Below are 24,488 nucleotides of genomic sequence, written 5' to 3' on the forward strand. Positions count from 1 at the left end.
ATACTGAGTAAGATGAGGATGTCACCTGGGCAGCAGTAAATAAAAACTAAAAAAAAAAAAATAAAATTCTAAGCTACAATATAATTTTTGGCTGAGAAACGTTGAGCAGAAAATACTATTTATTCTACTACAAAAGTCTGTAATTTCTTAAAAAAAAAAAAGAAAAAAGAGAAAAGAAAGAACTTTGTGGCACATTTTAATTTAAAATGCAGCTTTCTACTCATTAATGAAATGAACTAATTAAAGATAGATGATCACTTACTTGCTAGAGTTCTTGACTTGAGAAGCATCTGAAGGGCACTTATCATTGTTCAAGACTACAACAGTTTGCCTGTAACAATTTGTTAATGTTAAGTTTCTGTAAAGAAAAAGATTAACTGTTTTCAGAAGCCTAACCCTTGTATGCCATGTGCATGGAATTTCCACGTGCTCTGCTTGTCCAAGTGCAAAAGCCATTTAACATAGCCATGTACACTAGGAAAGCAACTTGACAGATCAGCTAGGCTTTACCAAGAGCATAAATTTACACTAATTTACACTAATTCTAGGAATAAATATCTGCCTCAGGGGAAAGTTGTCAAGAGCTTCTTTATGAAGTATGGTCAGAGTCCCATTTTAGCCCTCATGATGCTTATTGACATACATTTGCTATATCACTGCTAGCTACCTCAAGGGGATCTACAAGATTAAACACTGCTCTTTGTCATCTTTTAAAACAGCTATGTACTGGGATACCATGAGCTACAGGAGAATGTCAGTGAGAGCTGCCACTGCTGAATCAAACACTTGAATCCTCCAATGTTTTAATATGTGTTATTATTTCCACATATTCACTTCATTTGCTTCATCTCCTGTAGTTACAATGGGAGAGAGTGGCATCTGTGAGACCTAATGACTGACTGAAGGACTGAAAAATAGTATGTGGATGTAGGAGCGTGCATAGATAAGTTCATGGTGATGAGAAACTTGAAATAACAAAACAGACTCAAAACTAAGAGGGAGATGATTCCTGTTCAGCAATTCACTGGCTAAATTAGAATTCAGAGCTCCTGTATAGTGAGATCTGACTACTGGGTCAGGAATGCAATGGGTATGGTAGGAATTATATGATATATTACAGTAATACTTCTAAATAAGTAATGCAGCTCCTAAGCTATGACTGTGCAAGTAGTTTCCTCGACAATAAACACAACTGTGGAGAAAGAGGTGATACTTCAGTTTCCAGAATTATGCAATTAAATTCAGCTAAATCTGGACTGAATACTCACAATCCCATACAGATTATACTGTTATTGTCACAATGACTTTTTCTTGCTCTCACTGGGCAGGATTGTCTTTTGGGTACCATTTTAGGGTCATCACTGCCTGTCATTATAGAGTTAATTAATTTCTTGGTTGCTTGCTTGCTTGATGCTTTCCTTCTACTGAAGTTACATAGCTACTACACAAACAGCGTTCTTCCCATCTGTCAAACTTACCTCCTGCTTCTGCTTTCTTTTGGTTTCCATGGAAACAAAGATGATGTTTAAGGACATAGAAAGAAATGCAGGTAATCACAAAGCCATTCCTCAAGAACAGACATCTTGAGAAATTTTAGTTTTGTCCAAGAATTCCCCCTTGCTGCCTCTTAAGATGTTATTTTGCCCACAATGTCCTGGGAGGTTTTGCTTTTGTGTCTTTCTATTCACACAGAAATTGATACGGTAGTGATATACTATATTTAAGTCTGAATGAAGAATAACATGAAAATCTTCACAGTTCAACCTTATTTACATGCTCCTAATAAGAGAAGAGCCTTGGGGACTTCAGCTAGGTGCCAGGGCAACTGAGAGAGTTGAGAACCCAATTGCTCATTGCTGCAACTGCACAGGTTCAGTTTGGCCAAAGTGCTCCGATGCCAAGTGGAATGCTAAATGTGAACCTAATTTCTCCACTCAAATGTACCTAATGCTGTTGTTTAAGTGGGATGTTCAGTTCCTGTTCTCTTATTTCCTTGGCCAGGAACCTTCTAGAACATCATTCTTTTCCTGACATATTTTGATTTACTTCCAGTGTAAGCTAGGACATCAGGCTAGGAGAAGGTGGGAACAGATGGAGAGCTATGATACATCTTGGCCAGTCACATTATACAGTCTGGATATAATTAAGCTACACCTGAATTCTGGTATCCTCTCCTGGGAGCTGAAAAGCCTTGGTGAATCCCACAGCTTGAATATGTGCTAAAAATTCAAGGATCCTGAGCATATCCTGGACAATAGGGATCTATTTGCACTCCAAATGCCCAAACCAAAGTGTTTCCCAAAATGTCTGGGTTAGACAATTTAGTGATACTGAGATTTGTACCCTGGAAGTAATGGTGTTTTGCTGTTTTCAGTATTTCAAGGAAGATTAGTATTCAAGACTTTGAATGTCATGAAGATACTCAAATCTATATGTCCCTGTTGTACACTCTATTGATAATAATGAATGTTAGAAATTGCATCTTCTTCAGTTGCTCTCCTCAGTGCCCTCTCAGAGGTTTCCATTTCCGCACCAGCTGCTCATGAAGTGGCTGCTGACAGTTTAAATGTTAAAATACTGTCACTAATTTTAGGATTTCTTTATATAACAGCATGTAATTTTCAGTGATTCCAGAGATGTTAAAACAGAAAAAAAAAAAAAAAAAAAGAAAGCAGAAAGGAAAGCAGAAAAAGCCAAATGAGACCTCACTAATATATTGCTCAGGATGAGAATTATTTTAGTTATTTCCAGGTAAATGGATACTGATTCAAAATTTTTGCCAGCCAGTAAAAGATAAAAGCTTTGGGACAAAGCAGGAGAATGATCAAGACATGGGAATTCATGTTCTTATGATATACAGCTATAAGGGAGACCAAGGGGATCTGGTGTTTCATAGTCAGAGCCTTTGCATCTATTAGCAAAGATGAAAGAAATGCCTTTTGGGCAGTCAACTTGCCAACAAAGGATTTCAGAGCAGAGAAAAGATGATATTCTGTTTGGGAGGGTGTTCCAAAAATAATTTTTAAGGACTAATCTTAGATATTGCAATAGACAGCTACATGAGAAATGTAGGATACAGTTTAAATTTAAATAAAAAATTAAAACAAAGAAAAAAATTAGCAAAATTAATAGGTCAGAGAATAATACAGACAAAGCTTTAATGCAGCTACAGCAAGCTATCGTAAGAACTCTTAACTACTTGTATCAGATCAGATAGTATTGCTGTGGGAGACGAGATTCAGAGGAGGATATCTTTTTCAGAGCTGTATTCTGAATAATTAATGTCAGGAAGAAAAGTGCTTTTTATTACAATATTTTTTTGTCTTGTCACCCCAGGCCAAGCTCTTTGATTTTCTTTGCACCTAAAGCCAATGAACTGCTGTTACCTGGCTCACTGTCGCCTCACATCTTGCCCTAAAGGTTTTAGATGGATATAAAGTCACTGAGAGTTCATCTGTGATTCTTTGTTTCTTTTCTGTGAAAACCTAAACCCTTAAAGCAGAGCAGATACAGCCCAGCTTTTCGGGGGAACTCTCTCCCATGACGATTACCTCTGCTAACTTTGTTTTCCCAGCATGTATCAGAATTATCTAATAAGATAGATTTGAACAGATGCAGTCAAGATCTTACTTTTATTGAGCTTTCTCCTATGCTTCACCCTATGACAGTAGAACAGTGCTGTTAAGAAAACTTAACTGTCTGCAAAGTTGATGCCTCTTTTGCTGTAGACCTGGAAAGAAATGGCACAAATGAGATAACCCTGCTAGTAAAGAAATGATGGTCTTATATCTGAAGCAAATGAGTTATGACTAAAGAACTGGGTTTTTTTCTGCCCTTGATACCACTCCTTTGAGGCTACTAAAACTAATGCAACCCATTTTTGTATGATGTGCAACTTGTGTCCAGGTTTACTAGGTTTGAGTGGCTTGTTTTCAAGTGTGCATACTTGTGACCGTTGCAAGAGAGTTGTGACCTCAGCACCTGTAGATTTGGAAACTATTAAACTGTCCTGAAAGATTGACACTGAATGTGAGTGGTCAATTTTTGCTTCTGATCATTCTGTCTTCCATTCACTGACTGAAAACAAACAAAATACCTAATGGTCTTTCAGTAGCTTGTGAAAACAAATCTGTTGCTATTTCACCAGAGTTCAGATATACTGATGAGTACCATAGGAAGACACAGGAGATTTAAAAAGTCTCTCTTCAGAATGGATTTTAAGAGCATGCAGTAAATAAGGCATGGACCAAATTCCAAACGATGAGTAAAAAACTAAATATTGAATAGTTGTTCATTGAGTACTGTTTATTTTGTGTTCTGAATAAGACGGGAGACCTCTGTAAAAAAAATTTGGACGATACTGTAATTAAAGAGGTCTAAATTTTAGTGTACTTAATAATACAATATCAGTATCGCTCTCTTAACAGGTGTTTTTTGTTGGGTTTTCAAAGGTTATTTTACTTAGTTTTGAGGTATGGAAACTCGTGGTTGCCATCTATAAAGGTAATGAAGAAAAATGAAAAAAGTTGAAAATACATAAAGCAGTATGTAGTAGAGAAGATTATTCAGGAATTTTCCCTCTGTCTTACAATGTAAACAAATAGGAGTAATCAATGAGATTGAAATGCACCAAGTTATGCTTTTTTTAAAAAAGTCTGAACTATGAATAATTGTACAACATGATGAGCTGGAGCATGCAACATTGAGGCCAAGGATGTAACAAGTTTCAAAAATAGGTTAGACATGGACATAGTTTAAGGAATATATGAAGTTCCATGTTTCAGTGTTAGAGTCTGTCTCAAAAGGGATTTAAAGATATGCTTGTCTGGTAGTTCATTCATAAACCAGCACTTAAACAGATGTCAAGCTTTTTGTGTTTGTCACCTGTGTCAAACTATGATCATTGACAGAAACTGAAACTTTTTTGTAACAATTCCAGTGTGAACTGATTTTTTCTTTTCACATAAATTATCTTCAGATATTTGTAAAATACATTTTCTATCTTCTTTTTTTCCTGCTCTATTATTTCTTTTATACTGGAAACGTACAGCAAAGGCCTGTGAGGGTTTCTTACAGGAGGTTCACCTTTTCCATTAATATTACCATTAAACACCTTAAAATTATCAGTAAAATCCTCACTAATTGAACTGTTATAGTACTTTTTACATACAGACTGCAGACAAGGTGTTCAGGGCAAAACCATATAAAGGCTATTGTATCCTTAAGGCAGATAAGACAATAGGAAAGTACAACTATTGTTTAGCTCAAACCACAAATTACACTACATTCCAGAAAATGGAAATTCAGGCAAATTTTCTTACTTGTGCCTAGGCTCTTTTATTTCACAGCTCAAACACTTATGATTTGCTATCCTAGTTGCTCCAAATCCAGTGCCATAATTGAAGAAGGTGAGGTTTGGTTGCCAAGCAAACTGGCTTAGGAAAAGAAAGAAGAAATAAAAAAAAACAAAAACAAAAACAAAAAAACAACCAACTTATTAATGAAGAATACTAATGAATAAATGATCTCCTACAGTTATGGCAGGCAATCTGACTTTCCAGCTCAGTCACTAAATGAGCATGAACTCTATACTAACCATCACTCACTGGTTTTCAATCTGCCATAAAAAGGTAGGGAGAAGGAATAGTGACACAGGACATGTTGGGTCTACATTACTTGGTATTTATTAGCTAGTCATAGGTAGCATCAAAAGAAAGAGGCTTTGGATTGGAGAGTGTCAGAAAATTATTTTGTCTGCTTCAACTTGTTGGCATGAATGACACTATGGCTCTGCCATGGGAAGGAAAAGTCTCAGTAGGCTGCTACTGCCAAAAGCCATTCTCCTTTAATGCTTCCACTCTTGCTGCCACTGGGGACTAGTTACAGGAACACCCTAGAAGAGCTGCTGAGAGCTCATGCCCATTGTGGGAACCATAAACATTTAAAAACCATCTACTGTGTAAAAGTCTAATTTCCTTAGCCCATTGGTTTTAATTTTATTTTTTTAAGTTTATGTTTTTCCACAAAGTACTGTGTACCTCTTCCCCAGAAAGCAAGTAGAAATTAAAAGTCAAAATAGTGCTTGAAAGTAGCTGAGTTCATGAACTCTGAATCAAACTTTCAAAGTTAAGTCAGAATTACTCGTGCACTCTCTACTCATAACACATGCTGGTTTATTTTTAAGTTGTGCTCATTTAAGATTTCAATCGTGAATAGACTGCTATTCATTTGAGTAATCGTTCCCCTTCAGGTATGCTTCCAACACCAAAAAATAGTCATTAGTTAAAAATGATAGCTTGGAGCTTATAACTTGCTGCTCAGATTTCAAGAAACTTGACATATTAATTTAACCACATGCCTGCTGTGATGTTAGAGCTGTTCTCAGGTGCTCTCAAATGGAAACGGTCTGTGACACATCATAAGACAGTGGCATGAGTAGGAGATCTAGGAACTAGCTCTCCTTCCACATTAAGCTTCCAGAAGGCTGCAATATGTACTCTAAATGGAAACAAAAGATGGTGGTAGATGCTAATATATTAAAATTTGTTAGAGATGAGAGAACTCTTAATTACCAGCTGCTTTCAAGTTTTTGATAACTCTATTAAAGATTTTCAAACCAGTTTATGTACATAATTTCCTAAGATGTATTTGCTCATCTTGTGTGACCATGACCATAGCTGACATGGTTTTGCCTATGATATCTTCAGCATTTATTTCAGGTGAATACATTTTAAATATATGGATATATATTTATCCATTTAAATAGATTTATAAATATATGGATCTCAACACTATATTGCAGTAGTTTACCTGAGAAAGCTTAATAGCTTCCTCATTAGGAAGAAATAGTTTATCATCTGCTGGAAACACATGCCTGCATTTGACCACCATTTGCTTTTCTTTCCTAGTGGTACTCATTAGCTGTCTTTCAGAAAGCTGTTCAATTATTGCATATTTTTAACAAATTCATTGAGAGAAGATTTACAGTATAGTTGATGACAACAGTTCTGATTCTATTACAAGTGCCATAAGGTCATTTTATATTCTGAAGAAATCTATTGTGATTGAGTTTTGCTTTATATTTCCAGTAAATGTGATTATCTCCTTAGATGAGTAATTAAAATACTTGGATAATAATCCAGTGGGACCAGGAAACAATTCTGTATATAAATTACACCATGATTGCATTATTTTTCTATCATATCCCAAGTCTGGTAAGGTAGCAGTTATCAGAGCCATCTGCAGTGCTATTTATCTTCTGTTCCACTGGGACAGCAGGCTTTATTTGTTCCCAAGCAGACTATATTGGCAGCTCCATCTTCCAGAAGGGTGAAACAGACCCTTCTAAGTCCTGGGTCCCTTCCTTCTCTTCATACTCTTTGTTTTCAAGCATATTTGATGTACCTGAATTGCTATAGTATTTCAGTGCCACTTAAGCAGCAGGAGAGAGAAAACTCAAAACTTGTGTGATTCCCCACAAGAAATATATGACCCAATTTTTTCATAATAGCAGACATGTTGTAAGCCCTGACAGTAACAGTCGTATTATAAATGCAAACCAATGACCAGGCAGCTACTGGTTTACTATGTAAACACATTAAAATATCAGTAGGCACGGATAAATTAAACTAATGCCTTGGTTCTAATTAAGCCTTTGATTTCTGAAGTGATTTTCTTTTAATACACAGGAAAAGGCCCCCAAGGCTACATCTATCCTACTAAATTAAACATGCCCAATACAGTTTTCTGGCACTGAAATAAGCTGGCATGGAATAGCCCTCACACATAGTGCTGCACTCTCCAACCCTGAAGAAGAGGACAACATTCCATCCCCTTATGGCAAATAGTTCTGTTCAGTGCTTACCCTGTGATCCCCCCTCAAATTGCTGTGGAGACTGCCTGGACTACATACGTGCCAGGGTTTGTTTTAATAATTTAACAACATAAGTAGGAGTATAAGACCATAATGATAGAATAGTGAAAACAGTTCAGATCTAGTGCCCACAATATTCCCTAGCATCACTTCACTTACATCACCAGCATCAATTCTGCTGAGAAACTTTCTATTTGTTGTCTGACTACCCTGAGTGTTTTTTTCTATCACTTCATAATAAAGGTCTCAAAAAGCAGACACACTTATCCTGAAAATATACTGAAAACTTGAAGGGAATTGTATTCCACTGAAGTCATAAGATTTGTCATATTCCCCTTTTACAAGGGGGACATGACAGTATGTGAAATCACATTAAATTTCTGGCTTGCTTGCAAAGATTGGTATGATGTGAATATGTCAAACTATTACCATTACATTCGATGGTATAGATATGACGCTATTTATTAAAATTAAACTTAAAAAAAAAAAAGTGAATAAGAAATAAGTACTTTTGCAGCACTATCTTGCCAAATTGGCAAAATCACTTTTACTGCTAAAAATGTAGTCCCCTAGCATTTTCTGTTAATGAATCCACTTACAGATTAATACATAATTTTTATTCCTATGTGATCACTATATGATCCCATGACATACTTAGCTAATTAAATTGATTTTCTCCCAAACTGAAATCCAATTGATTCGTGGCTTACAGTCCCACACACTTTTCTATAGCAGAAGCTCAAATCCTGAGTTCAGGATCCTGTCTTCTGGGTCAACTTCTATAACCTTGGTGAAGACTACAAAAAATTTTCTTCCTCATTTACATTGTTTGCCACTGATACACACTTAAAGACAATATGAAACTTCAACATTTACTATCATTCCACATTGTTGTTATTATATATGATGTTGTATATGTCCTGAAAATCATGGCAATATAAGATGCTATGGTACAATACAATATCATTTAGCATAATAGTGCAGTGTATACTCACTTGCAGCATTATAGAGGTTTACTTGGCAATATGCATACGGAAAAGAACAGTAGGCAGAAGTAAATAACTGCTTTTTACAACATGGGAGTCTTTCTTCCACACCCCAGGAAGCCCTTTGTCTGAGAAGCAGCGTATTCTTGAAGATTTGTTGGTTTCAAAATCTACAGTTAAACATTCTGAGGAGAAAAAAGGCATCCAAACCCTTCTTTCAAACACTCCTTAAATGGTCCCTTGGACAGAAATCCATCTTGTTTGTAGAGGGAGATACTGCTGCACGCTAAACAATCTTTTAAAACCTTGTACTGCAGCAGCTATCCTTGGTTGACTCTTACTGACCTCTAAAAGATTGATGAACTATTACACTTTAAAGATCAAATGTAAGATTAAAGTAATTCTTCACATATAACTTTTAATTTTGCCCCCAGTTCTAGAGTGTACAATGTCAATTTATACAGATTGCTGAGCAGATGCAGAGAGCTATTGATTTCTGCAGGACTCATCATTGCATTGTTGTTGCTGTGACTCACCTAGAGCTACTCTGAAATAATTTGATAATGCTGTAGGCTGACCTAGTGGATTTTATACAAATATTTTTGCTTAAGTGCTTCTTACTTGGAACTGGCTGCAATGGGTTGAGCAGAAAATAGGAGATGACTCACAATAGCCCACAAAAGGGTCATTAAGAGATAATGCCAGAACTATTAGATTTGATGCCTCTGCCCTCTGTCAACTTATGGAATTGGTTTGGCCTGATGGGGGATAAAAGCCTGCCAACACAAATGAAACAGTGAAGACACCTTTGTGTCTTTGTGTCTTATTCAAAGGGACATTGTCTAGGGCTATGGCTTGATATCCAGACTGGAAAGAATCTGCCCAGATACATATAGAAAAGTAACAGTGTATGTGGATTAGTTAGGACTTCCTATGACCAACAGTGACATTGTCATAGAATCATAGAATCAACAGTTTGGGTTGGAAGGAACCATTAAAGGTCACCTAGTCCACCCACCTTGCAACAATCAGGGACATCTTCAACTAGATCAGGTTGCTCAGCATCCTATCCAGCCTGACCTTGACTGTTTCCAGGGACCACCTCTCTGGGCAACCTGTTCCAGTGTTTCACCACCTTTATTATAAAAATAAATTCTTCCTTATATCTAGTCTAAACCTACCTTCTTTTAGTTCAAAACCCCTTGTCTATTGCAACAGGATCTACTGAAAAGTTTGTCCCCACCTTTCTTACAGGTACCCTTTGAGTACTGAAAGGCTGCAGTAAGGTGTTTTTGGAGCTTTCTCTTGTCCAGGCTAAACAACCCAAACTCTCTAAGTCTGTCTTCACAGGAGAGGTGCTCCATCCCTCTGATCATTTTTGGGGCCCTCCTCTGGACCTGTTCCAACAGGTTCATGTCTTTCCTGTGCTGAGGGCTCCAGAGCTGGACACACTACTCCAGGTGGAGTCTTATGAGAGCGAAGTAGAGGGAGAGAATCACCTCCATCAAACTGCTGATCATGCTTCTAGTGATGCAGCCCAGGATACAGTTGGCTTTCTGGGCTGCAAGCACACATTGCTGGCTCACACCCCATTTTTATCTACCAGTAACCCCAAGTACTTCTCCACTATCCGTTCATCCCAGAGTCTGTACTAATGGAGGGGATTGACCGAACCTATGTGCAGGACCTTGCATTTGGCCTTTTTGAACCTCATGAGATTCACATGGGTCCACTTCTTCATCTTTTCCAGGTCCCTCAGTCCATCCATTAAAGCCATATCTGATTGTCATTTGGAAAGGAGGGAAATAAGAAAACAGGCATATAAATTGTATGACAACTTATAACCCCTACTTTTTATAAAGCATTTTGGTAATATCAGAATAAATGCACTCTGGTTTAAGAATTATGTTGGGCTACCTCAAGCAAGCACAGGATCATAGGAGAAGAAATGTAAATGTTAGAAAACACAGTGGGATATGGTCTTGCAAAAAAAAAAAAAAAACAAGAAAATCTTCCAGTCCAAGAAAGTGACTCTGAGACTAGTGCATTTCACGTTAGGAAAAAAACCACGGCCACAAAATTAAAACATAGTTAAGAAAATTGTTTTCGGTTATCCACAGAAAGAACAGAATCTGTATTTGTAGTACAACTGTTATTTCTTTTCCTAATATGCTCATTGAAGCATGAGAGAATATTATTCATTATTAATGTTTTCTCTGCCAACTTTAAAGGCTGAAACACCATAAAATTTAAAGACATGGTCCTGCAATCCCCTTTTTACATCCCTCTTAAATGTAATTGCCAGTCACCTCCAGCTTACATGCAAGTCAACAGAATATTTCACCATTTCTATTCACTGCTTTTGGTTTGCAAAAACAAAGCAGTGAACAGAAAACTTATTTGACTTTAGTTTTGCTAATATCTAGGAAACTGTCATCATCCCACAGAGGGAGTAAACAGTTCCTCAATTAATGCTATCCCTTCATGCTCCCTGATTGTTTCTTTTTCCTGTGTGCCTTCTAAGCACTTTCCTGCTTAATTTAGCTTCTACTCCAATTTAAGCTACAACAGCAAAGAGAGAGCTGATCTACCCAAAGAGGAAAAATGGCATGCAGAAAAGTTATACAGGGCCATAAGGGAAAAGCTAAGGCAATATTTCTTGCATAACTTGCACTAAGCCTTTTACTGTCATTATTTGGCCATACCTCTAGAACCACATTTACAAAAATACTGTGAACATCAGCAAATGTTGCTGCTTGGGGTGCTCATAAAAAGGATGACTTGATAAGGAAAACACATAAAAGCCTTCTTTTCAGACATTTTAAAAAAATGTGCTATCAATTCATTGAGCTTCATCTGCTCATATTTAAAAAGAAAACAAAACAGAACAAAAAATAGAGCAACCCACCCACTGAAAATTTTAAAATTCTTTGTTGTGTATTTGTGTTCCAAAAAAACCACTGCTCACCTAAAGTGAGAATTGGCTTTGAACAACATAATTTGTCTGGCCCAAACAGAAATAAATATATGGAATATAGTGCTGATTTTGGCATTGGAGTTCTGTCCCAACCAAAAACATTAGTCACTCAGAAACTGTCTGATTGCAAAGATGGAAAAGGACTTGATAAATACTGGAGATATTTTACCTCTGGAAGACCATAAAGGAAAGGTTTCCTATAAGCCTTTCATTCTTTTTCCTTTGCCCTTTACAAGGCTTTTTTTTTTTTTTTTCTTCCATTTAGTCATGTCTGGAAGCCAGAAGATGTGGAAAGGGGAGGACTGGCATATAAATTCTCTAACCTGTCTCCTAGAAAAAAATATTTGCATCCAAATCTGCATTTTTACTCTCACAACCCTTGGAGCTGTCTCACTGAAAGCTAACTCTTAAAATAATGGCTCACTTCTCCCTGCATCCTCTTCCCCATAATGGGGGGAAAGGGTGGCAGATAAAGACTCCTAGTTTATCTTCTGAGTCATAAACTGGCTTGTTCCTATACCCCATCCTCATTACTGATGAGCTGAGAGCTGATCACATGACTGGAAGAATACGTAGGTCCATGATATACTAGCTTTTCACAAAATGCCTGTGAGTCACCACTGTGATGTGGCCATGGAAATAACTCAGACAGTCAACAAATATGGCCACAGGGCAGGACATAAGGGAGAGCATATCTGGAGAGAGGTATAAGGTTCAGAAGTAGTCACAGTCAGGGAGAAAAGTCAAATTGGCGCAGATTTAGATTAAGACTGCATCCTATTACGATGGTATGGAAACAAGCCAGGAAACCGGATTAGCAAATGTCTGCACTGAGCAATGAAGAACACTGCACAAAGCCCTGAGCTGCCATGGACTTGATCTGCTCCAGAAGCAGTGTATCACAGTGTGGTGCTGATGGGCTGTATTTATTATCTTAAACTGCATTAAAGTGGATGAGCTGCTTCTGGCCCTGAGCTGGTATTGCTGCAGCACAACAGGTAGACATATCATAGAGTCAGCAGTAGCTCAGGAATGTCTGCACCATATTTCACTGCACTGCATAGGCTTCTATATGAGCTCGGTTTGTGCATTCGGGCAAAATGAAAGCTGACAGGGCATATGATTACTTGCTCTAAATATATCTAGGAGAAGAGAGGAAAGGGGGGACTGACACTAGGGCTGACAAAAAATATTTAAATTAGGGGATAATGCTGGCATAAAATCAAATAGATATAAACTAGTTACAGATAGGTTTAGGCTGGAAATTAGGAGACAGTTTCAAACCATCAGAGCTGTGAGATTCCAGAAGGCTTTCCAATAAAAGGAAGAGGGCCAAAAAGTCTAATTACTTTCAAAATTAAGTTTAAACATTTGTGAAAGGGCTTTATATGGTGATAGGGGTTATATGATTTGACTGCCTGAGGAAGCTGGATAAGCTTCAGTGACTCATTCTGTTCTTGCTAAATTTATATTCTTAACATTTTCCTACTATTTGACAAGCCACTTGGTCCTTCACAGTAGGTCACTAGTTTCCCCTCATCCTCTTGGACAGCTCAGATCATTGTTATACAACACTAGGAGTGGGGCCTTTGACCTCCCCATCAGGAGGGAGTCCCATGTGAAACTGCTCCCAGTCACATGAGCCACATGAGTTCTCTTTGCCTTTGAGTTTCCATGTTAACCATACTCCGAGCTCCTGTTTCTAGTGAAATGATGGAAGACCTTAAGTTCATGCTTCTTTCAAATGTTTGTCTTCTGATGTGAGCAGAACATAAGTTGTTTGTAATGTTGCCCTGATTTGAGCTTTTCCTGCACTCAGTGGTATTGCAGTGCAAAGACCACAGCCAACCACACCACTGCCTCTCTTCCTTGCTTTAGTGAAGGGGTTTGATGCTTGAGACCTCTGTCTTCCCTCACTAGCCACTTGAAGAAAAACTGGAAAAAGAAAAAAAAAAAAAAAGAAAACAAAACAAACAAAAAAGACATCTAGCTTAAAGGATTTTATATCTGTTCAAAAGAAAAAGGTGAGAGTTTGGATCTGGCTGCATAAGAAGTTTCTCTCTTGATTTTTTCACTGAAGATCATGGTACTCAATGGAGTCTTTTTTTGCTTCTTTTAAACACCCAGTTTCAAGAGATATCTTCACATGACAATCTAAGCATCTTTCTAGCCCTCTACTTCACATAAAAAATGTCTGAAAAAGGTTCAGGTTGCACCTTAAGTAGTCCAGAAAAATAGAAATCAGGTAAAACACTATTATGTCACAATTCTGCAAGGCCAAATCAGCGGGTATGGAGTGGCAGTGCTGACACTTACTTTCTTCCAGATGCTACTGCTTCTAAGCTGTGTGCTTTAGGAAAAATAATAAATCTCTGCTTACGGCCTCTTGAGTTCTAAATCATCTCCAGACTGTACATAACTATAACCATAATCACTTGGGCCAAGCAGTATTTCCTTTTCACCATACCAGTGATGCAAGTGTAAATGTTCTGAAGTTCATTGGCTCTTTCTGAAATCAGATTTCCCACCCCCCCATATTTCTTCTAGTAACAAATTAAATTTATCTTTTGATTTACAGCATATCTTCTAGCATCTCTTCCCTCAGTTAGACAAAAAGATAAAATATGTTGGTTTTGTTCTAATAGTTGTAGTACCATTTGATTCTTATTTGATTGCAAAGATGTACCCCTAAATACCCTCAAACACTGTAATATCAGGACCAAGTTCACTCTGAGCAACAGCAAGCAATTAAAAGTCAGTGAGAAATTAATCTGGTACTCGTGTGGTAAAATAATCTGGTTGTAGGCGAGTTTCCTAGCCAGCGAAGAGGTGGATATTTCCAATATCCTAGTCAAGATATTCAGTGGATGACATGCCTTGTGGAAATGATCATACAAGTAAGGAATCATAGTAATTTCTATTAAATAACAGTTGAATATAGTGTTGGGAAATAACTTTACCATCCCAGGTTCTTCAATTATTTTCTCGATCTCTCAGACTTGGCTTTCAATGGACTTGGCTGTCAATGATATAAAACTCATACACTGTATGACTGAATGCAAAAGATTACTTAAAAAATATTTATTTTCTATTTTTTTCTGTTATGTTCCATTACAAAAAGAAGCATAACAAAACCAAAACAGAAGATAGCATTTTATTAGTGGTACATTAATGAGCTTAAACAACTAGGTGACTTATGCTTGTCACAAATACATATTACAAACAACCACAAAACCATAACTAAAAATGAAATAAATAATTTGAATATTTTTCTTAAATTTTAATAATTATAAAATATATAGCACTTTCTATTACATTTTTGCAGTTATTTTTATCCATAACAAATTAAAACTTATGACACATTTTGCAAATATGCTAAAGGGATAAGAATAATTTAAAAATCAAAAATCCTGGAGGTACGAAATAGTAAATTGATTAATGTTTATTGGTTTATTGTGGTATATCCAGATTGTGCATATTCTGCAAAAATAGCCATTTCTTTAACTAATATACATATTTTTCTTTATAGTATTATAAGATTCAGTTTTTAAATGTAAAGCTTCATGGATTTATGCTTCTGTTTTATACTTGTGTCTAATACGTAGCTTTCCTTAATATATACCGAATATCTTCCATTAGTATATACTAATATATACATACACACACACATACGCACATACACACTATGTATTATATATTAGTATATACTGAATAATAAAAGAGTTTCTGTAATATATAGTTGGGATCCTTGTGGAGAAAGTTGTTGAAAGTGGAAGTCATGTATACCATGGTGAAAACTGAGTAGGTTTTACATTTTTCAATGTATTTTAACACATTATGTAATGTACTGTAATAATATACAGAATCCAAACAGAAATTTATTTTAGCTCCAGTATTCCTATACTTTTCTCTATGATTCTAACAGAATATGAACTGCTGTTTCTGCTAAACTTCCTGAAAATGGAGCCAAGCAAGTAGAAATATTCCAGGAAAGCACTAAAATTGCACTTAAGAACTCCCCAGGTGAGGAAAGCACTTAAGCTCAGATATGACTTTATTTGCTTTAACCTGAATGTTAGTCACATATTGAAGCACTCTTACCAGTACATGGATGCCCTTGCCATAATCCTTAGTACTATCCTCTGGCTGTTAAGAGGTTTAGAGAGCCTGTCACATAGCCGAGAGCACAGTTTTGCTGTCTATCTGAGCAAAGGGGGTGAGGGGACAGGGAAGTAGCTTGGGACCTCAGAGCAAATATTCAGGAGTCTATTTGTGGTAGACAGGGGGAAATAGGCAGCAGGGAGAAGGCTAACTAGCATGGGGTGGCCTGCTGGCAGTCATTACTGTCCTGGTGTAGTGACGGAAAGAAGGTGATGGAGAATAACCTGTCCTGGACATCTACCAGCCTTTGTCAGCTTCACTTTGTTCTTGCTGCAGCATCCCCCTTCAGGCACTAAGCTCTGGCAGGCTACACAGTGGTGCTCGGGTTTCTAGGGTCTTTCAAGAACCCACAGTGCACCAGCAGCAGCCACCGAGGACAGAGAAACAGCTGGCACTAGAAGCTGGCACTTTCACTGCTTGCATCTCAGAGGGTTTTTTTCCTCTGGACTCAAACAGTTGGGCTACATGGTCTGAAAATCCATCAGGACATGGAACTTCTACAGGTGTGATGGTTGTCTAGTTTCATCCTAAAAACCCAGTTCACATGCTTATAGACTACTCTGTGATACGAAGAATAGCACAGTGAGTGGCAGCAGGCAGGAACCTGGCTTCAAAAGCACATTCCTGATAAAATGAAAATGCTAACGTAGAAGCACCATTAGCTCCTTAGAGAGAGACACATGCATGCACCCTCAGAGATCCTAAGCTACATTTTTGCCTTGCACTTCCCTTTTGAGAGCCTCAAGTCCTGCCTTAGGCATCTAGGACAGGTACTTAAATTTCAGGAGCTTCAGTGAGTCTCTTATGCTCCCCATCACGCAGAACTGGTGAGTCCAAGGTATGGACTCATAATTGCCTGAGGTTGAACACTTTAAAATCAGCTTAAACTTTTTTCAGACACTACACTTTTTCAGAGACCAGAGACTGCAAGGAAATGGAAAGTGCAATGAAAGAATTACTGTTTAATATTAATAAAATTACATTTTCCAAAAGGGTCCCTGGTATTTATTTACCAAGTAGAATAAAAACTGGCCTTTCTTTTTGGCGTAGGGAATATTTGAGGGTACTGGGACCATATGTAGCAAAGCTGCTGAATTTCTAAGGGCAGAAACTGTACATTCACAAGATCTTTAGCCTTTTTAACATTTTGTTTGGTGTAAGAAACATCTTAAGGCAGTGAATAAACAAAATCACATTTAACGTAACAGGCTGCAGTATTGACAACTACCGACTTGTGTTTAACTGTCCACTTTGAAATATTCTGATAAAGTCTATAAGCACAAAGTAAATAAATATATTTTTGTGGAATCAAGGACTCATTTGGAAAATAACATTTCTCATCATTGTCATCTCAAAACACATTGGTACTATATACTATTGGTTTACATTCTCATGAATTCTACTTTGAATAGATAAAACTTCAAATTATTGGTTTTAAAAAATAACCCACTCCTTACAACTAGTTTGTCTCCACAGACTTCTTGTTGCACTTAACAAAATAAAATTGCCAACATCTAAAAATATGCTAATTTTTATTTCAAAGGTGCCTTCATGCTACTGGTATGCAAAGCTCTTTTAGAAATTGAGAACTGTATTTTTAAACAGACAAAAGAAATGAAAAGTATTCATTCACTGATGCAATCCAGAATAACATATTCAAATCAGTAACACTTTCATAACAAAATGATGCTAACACCATAATTTAGCATACGGTGAGCTCTGTGAAGGTCAAATCATCTAAAATTTCCATGATAAAACAAGTTATCTTAAGTTATACTTAAGAGTACACATTTTTTGGTATACCATATGACATCACTTCAATAGGCACAGTATTATAAAGATTTGTTTTTATTAAACTTATTTAAGAATATCATGACATAAAGAGAACAAATTACGTTTTATGACATGGGTTGGTTGGGTTTCTGAGTTTGTTAAATAATTTTCTCTTAATTGCTTACAGATTTTTAACAAAAGCTAATAGCTCATTGTAATTGTGGGGTTTCTTTGTCACTGAACTATTGACTTACAGAATACCTCTATTCATTATGCATTATGTATGAAATGAGAGACTGCAACATAAAGCCTGGGTTTTGAAATATACATATTAAATTCATTATGGTTTAAATGGGAATCTCCTGTAGGTCTTTAAATGAAAAATACGCTCATTTAACATGTTTGTAAATTACATTTTGCTATTTCAGGATTAGTTATAATGCAGAGTTTAAAATTTTTTCCTCTTTGGACTGAATTTATGACCAACTTCCTCTAAAAGGGACAGCCTGGATGCAGACTCACCCCTTAATATTTTGTGAAGTCAGCGCACAAACCCTCCTGCATTTACAAACCAATGCTGACCTGCAGACAAGCCTACTGTGTTTTGCACTCTCACAACATTACTTTTATTTTCTTGAAAACAAAAATATTGATTAACCCCCACCAGTTTAGCTCCTTGAAATATAGGGATTTAGGAAATCAAAATCAATTTACGGGCTAATATTTGTATTTTACATGTGGTGTATTTAATGCCCAGTTACAAAAGTCTCACTGATAAATACAGCAGTTCTACAAACAGAATACTTGACAGAGATCTTTAGGATACTCTGGTGAAGTCCCAAAAGCTCATGTCATTAGCTCAGTTTTGCAGAAGGAGCATTTTTTTTAGAAAGGAGAGGGAGAGGCTTTCATATCACAGAATCCCTTAATGTGCAGCAATCTGGAATGACATAAATACTGGTATGGGTAAATGTTATGTTAATTTAAGCACGTTAAAAAATGTCCATTAATAACTCTCACTTTCAGTGGTACAACTGTGCACGGAACATCAACAGCTGAAAGAAAAACATTCAACTGACAGCTGATTAGTTCTAGATTCTGTTCTTACAAGCACAGCATTTACTGAAGTGTTAGCACATGCCAACACTCTGATGGCTAAATGCCACAGCAATGCAAGAAAAGGAAGGAGATGATTAGGGAGCACAGAGAAGAAGAACTATCATTAACAGGTATTGGGCTTCTGTTTTCAGTGTTGTCAGTGCTCTGTCAAAATTTCTGTTTCCAGTACATACATTCTTGAAAAGGTCAGTGCCTGAGTTACCATTGTTTAACCCCTCAGACTGCCATAGCTTTGGATTCAAAATATCTGGGGTTTGTACTTTCTCAGGAGCAAACTCAAGATCTGATGGACAGCCATGGTAGTTTCATGTGTCATTCAGAGACCAGGATGTGATGCCCTCAATTAGGGACAATTCATATAAACAAAGACACAATGATGACTATGAAAATGTTGGATTTTGGTGACACTTAAAGCATTTGATAGCTGGATTACGACATCCTTCCACTGTATTTAGCATGGAAAACAAGTGTATAACCCTTAGAGGTGTACTAATAAGAAGCAAGCATATGGTGAAGGCCATGTGAAAGTGATAAAAAGAGTCTCTAGAAAATATATTTTCAGATTATTTGGAACTAGTAGCTATACTTCAAGGCAAGGACATTCTCACACACATAAATCCAAGTATTTCTAATGCAAAGCAAAGCAAAGGAAATACGATTTTCCCTCACAGTTCATTCATCTTTTGTCCCTGCCTTGCATTTTTAATTGTTCCCATTTTGAAAAGGCTTTACTCTGGCTTCACTTTTGAAGTTTTAATTACCTTATTACATAGAAAGAGATGTGACAGAATTAGCCTTTCTGTTAAGCAAGGCAGATGGTGCTCATAACCCTTTCCTTCTATGTGCTTTTATAACAAGTCTAAGTGTGTGTGTGTGGGGGTAGGAAAAAAAAAGTTTTTATTTCAACATAATAAAGAGAAACCCCACAAATTATTATTTAAAATGTTATGTGTATTTATGCACATACTATAGCTGCACTAATGGTTCCTCTTACAGTTTTTTAGGTTCTCATATCATGTCTGGCAAAATACCTCACCTTTTCTGTTGCTTCAGCTATATCCCATACATTCTCCCACCACTTTCCCATCTTCACTTATGTGTGTAATAGCCCAAAATTAAATTATTTTGCAAAATTATATTTAAATAAAGTTACTAATTTTAAATTTATCAGCTCTGTCAGATTTCATCATTAAATGATATTCTAGAACTAGTAAATGGTCTGGTCAAGAGTGATGTAATAATCTTAACATTATGCACTGTGATCTATTCTTTACAAGTTATTTATTTTATTCCTGTCTTTTACTAACAATATATAAAAAAATAAAACATTCAAAGGGTGGACTCATTTTTCAAGCATAATGTAGAGTATCTCTTTTGTTGACAGCCTGAGTGGAACAGAGGTTCTACTTATGATGTGAAAACAAGGTTAAACATGGAAACAAGGTATCAGATGGATTGTCTCTGAAACAAATTCAATAGTTAATTATTGTGAACAAAGACTATGAGATTTACAGAATTTAGTTCTTGACAAAAAAAAAGGAGGAAGTAAGTAGTAGACATGATACTTTATGCACTTGCACTTAATTTGTTATTCAAATTGAATTCGTATCACATTATTTTTACTTGAAGAAGAGGGACTTACTTATGGAAAGGTATTTTGCTTTTTGTGGCTTGGCTTACTTGTTTTTTAACCTATCACTCCAGTATGGCTGCATCTTTCTTGCTGTTACTGTTAAGACTAAAAGTACAAAACAGAGAAAAGTAGCATGACTCCATGTATGGACACAAATATGGATTTATAACAGTGCTTAAAGTGCTTTCTTGTTTGAGGAGATACTTACATAAATGCCTTTTCATGCTTATCTCCTTGTCACCATGTACTATATGCTTGTTGCTTGCTCTTATGTCATTTATAATGATAGGGTATTAAGTTCATACTCAGAGTTTAGTATATTGTCATAAAAAACATCTGAAACCAGGAAAATGACAATTCTATTTGTGTATTATTACAGCAATTTGAAAATTTTATTAAATACCGAAGTGCTTCATTTTGTCATTTATTCCTTTGTTTCCAGTGTTGCTTAAAGCACTATGTAAGTAGAAATAGATCATACTAAAAGCATTTCCGTCCTATTCTGGGGTTTCAACTAGGGTTATATACTGATGTCTTGCAGAACAGAGATGGATTATGATCCCACATGACCATTTATCTGTTGATGCTGCAAGATGTCTTGCCTCCAGGATTGGTTTCCATGTACATGGTTCACCAAAGGTCTACATCTTATGAATATACATTGTTATATCTTGTTAAATGGCAGTGCTGTCATGTGAGAAGTCAAGTAGTATACTTTAATTTGCCAGTACCAGAAGTTGTGGGAGCAGCAGAAGCTGTGGCTTGACTGCCTACATACAAAGGGTCCAAACAAGCCACTTTGGCTGCAAAGAATGAGTGGATACAGTGAAGAACTGCAAACAGGTTGGAAAATTCCAGCTCCTGGAAGTGAAAATAAAAAGATTAAACATGAAAAAAAAAAAAGAAAGAACACCTTACAAACATATACCAAGGAACGAACCAGTATTCAAATAGCAATGATTTTAATAGTTTAATGTAATTGCCTTAACATGCCTGACAATTCTCCATTACAGGGACTTGGACACTGAGCAATCCCCATTCAGTAAGTAATTGTTTGGAGGTTAACATGGTCAAATTTCTAAGTTAAGAAGTGCTTCCATAGAGGTATGAGATCCTACCAGCTAAAGGGGAAGGAAAGTGATGCTACATATTGGTTTTCCCTCAGGTTAATGCAAATCTGGCACTTTTGCAGGTTAATTTAGATAAAAATTGGACTGTATCATAAATCTAGACATCTCTGAATTGCTACTGTATATACAACGCACCCACAAAGATTAATAATGTCAAGTTCCACATCACGTCATCACGTCACTTCACACTGGTAGGTATTATCTTACCTGTGCTCCCTCCCCCTCAAAAAAAGACAAGTTTTCAAAAAGTGCTGTGATCACACAGTGTTATTCCTCTATAGTGATCTGTTTTCACTGAGAAGTAACCCTCTCAACAGTAACATGTAACTGGACTGAAAAAAGGAACAGACTCCATGTTTTAAATTTATTAGCAATACTAGACAATTGCTTCTTTTTCTACTTTTAAACCTCTAAAGCACCAAAGCATGTGATTAGGCTAGGTGGGACCCTTTTAGACACCACATTTAGAGGACATAAATAAACCCCATATATGTATATATTTTTTAACATATATGAATTTGTTCCTTTGTGTTTGACTTTACATGATCAGTCTTTTTTAGGTTATCTGTTTTCACCATGATTTTTTTTGGAGTTGGCATTTAACCAATAAATATCTGGTTTATTTGAAAGCAAATACTGAGGTAATTGAATACATTTAAGTATGAGGTTGGTAGTGCAGAGTTGCCACCTTTCTGCTTTCATTCATTGCCTATACTGATTCCTTCATTGTAATACAAAGACAGTAATAGATATCTGTGGTATATTCTGTTTGTCTTTCTGTCCAGCACTGCTATTTCCAGGCTGTGAAGAGCTGAGGGTTTTACTTTTTTTATTTAAAGAATATTGATAATGTTATAAATTCAACAAAAAATAGCTATATGTCTCAAAATGACATTAACCTGCAATTTTCTGCCTCTTGAGATTTCCAGGGAAATATTGCTTCATGTAATTCACAGAGATGTCCACAAATCACTCTTATGCAAGGGAGAACAACTGCCCGAAAGCAGACAGCTGCAGGTACAGAGTGTCCAGCGATGTACTGAATGGGTAGAGCTTTGCTCAGCTCTCTTGCAACACAAGCAGATGTCCTTCAGACATGCTCAGAAAGTTTCCATGAGCTTCTTTAAAAACGTCTTCTTTAAACATCCCGTGAGATTCTTTAAAATCCCTTAACTACCAATTCTCAATAAAGAAGATAAAGTTTGTGCCAAGTTTCACAAACCTGCCATCTGTGTCCATTTAAAAAAAAAATCTCTCTAGAGACATTCTGATTTTCAAACTCTGAGAAGGGCAATTATATCACTATGCCAAAGTTTTTTTTTTAGTTCCTTAAATTTCAGAATAAGAAAATTTATCATAAATAGGAATATAATGGAAATTCAAAATGAAGAAACAAAGAATTATAGAAGCTATTTCAGAATAAGAACTATCAGTCATTAAAATTAAATTACTTTTAACAATTTTTTATTAATATAATATTACCCTTCTTTGTAAAAATAAAAATGAAGCTGAAGACGAGAGAATAAATATTTAGTGGAAAAGTGAAATATTCATAGTATCAATTCCATCTGTTACATGTAGAAAGACTACATTTCCCTCTAGGTCTCAACAGGATAAGCCTATTAAATATTACAGTTTGAGAATTGTTTGAGTCAATTAGGTAACCTTATTAGCTGAAAGTTCTTACTGTAATAATTATACCTATTGGACACTGAATTTTCACAGTGCATTAGACCGGTAATTGCCAACAGTTATCACAGGTGTTTCTGCAGCAGCAACACATTGGGAAGATGCATTGCTCAATGGACCTTCAAGAAAAACAAGTGAAGCAACAGAACAGCCTCTGAAGGTCCCGCTGGATTACTGTTAGTAACACAGTGAAGAAATTATTTTGACTGCAAAGATGAACTCTGAGAAATCATCAAATAATGGATTACTATTTGCCCTGAAACATTATTCCCATTTCAATGTAGGCATGCATATTTAACTGGAAATTCAATCAATGTGAAGCACAGTAGGCTGACTGACACATGGTGAGCTCATACAGGACTGATTAATGGCTGCAGCTCAATTCACAGGAGCCTGATCGATGGGAAAAGATCTATCAGGAACAAGACTTTCCTGGCAGATTAGCCTAATCACAAGAAAGCTTAATGTACAGATAAGACTTCATGTAGAGCTGCTGACAGATGAAACATTCCCTCACTTCTCCTGGAACTTGCACTTTTAGCTGCCCATGGATCTACTCTACAGATGGAGGGGAACCCACAAGCTTTTGTGCATGCTTAACCACCCCTGGTTGCTTCTGTATATACTTTGTCATCTGTTTATCCTCTTGTCTGAACACACTTTCTTCTAGGCAGGATTCTGTCTATTGCACACCAGCTTCAGATGAGGTTTCCAATTGACACCAAGATGTGTGATGCAGTCAACACACTGGGGGGGAAGAGATGCCATCAAGAGGGACCTTGACAGGCTTGGGCCAGTGCAAACCTCATGAAGTTCAACAAGGCCAAGCACCAGGTCAAGCACAGGCTGGGTGGAGAATGGACTGAGAGCAGCCCTGAGGAGAAGGACTTGGGGGTATTGGCAGATGAAAATCTTGACTTGAGTCAGCAGTGTGCATTTGCAGCCCAGAAAGCCAACTGTATGCTGGGCTGCATCAAAAGGAGCAAGGCCAGCAGGTTGAAGGAGGTGATTCTCCCGCTCTACTCAGCTTTCTTGAGACTTCACCTGGAGTACTGTGAGCAACACAAGAAGGACGTGAACACGGAAAAACTAAAAATTGAATCACACAAACCTACACAGGTCAGAAATCTGAGCTCAGAATGCAGTC

At 36.7% G+C, this 24,488-nt stretch overlaps 1 protein-coding gene and 1 long non-coding RNA gene across 7 annotated transcripts in view; one reads left to right on the forward strand and one right to left on the reverse strand.

Annotated features, from left to right (window-relative positions):
• LOC133266858 (uncharacterized) overlaps nt 1-24,488 on the forward strand; it is a 392,292-nt gene that overhangs the window by 342,845 nt on the left and 24,959 nt on the right. The window lies entirely within an intron of this gene.
• Nucleotides 17,179-24,488, reverse strand: part of SNTG1 (syntrophin gamma 1) — a 319,254-nt gene continuing 311,944 nt past the window's right edge. For all 6 annotated transcript variants that reach the window (XM_061448505.1, XM_061448506.1, XM_061448504.1 and 3 more), the window contains one exon: nt 17,179-21,383. In XM_061448505.1, coding sequence (XP_061304489.1) covers nt 21,225-21,383 — 159 coding nt within the window. In that variant the 3' untranslated portion in view covers nt 17,179-21,224. The remainder of the gene's footprint in view (nt 21,384-24,488) is intronic.

Source organism: Pezoporus flaviventris, unplaced genomic scaffold (assembly GCF_033815535.1).
Source record: "Pezoporus flaviventris isolate CSIRO_AGI_PZ_B2104156 unplaced genomic scaffold, CSIRO_AGI_Pfla_v1 ptg000007l, whole genome shotgun sequence".
Lineage (NCBI taxonomy): Eukaryota > Metazoa > Chordata > Aves > Psittaciformes > Psittacidae > Pezoporus > Pezoporus flaviventris.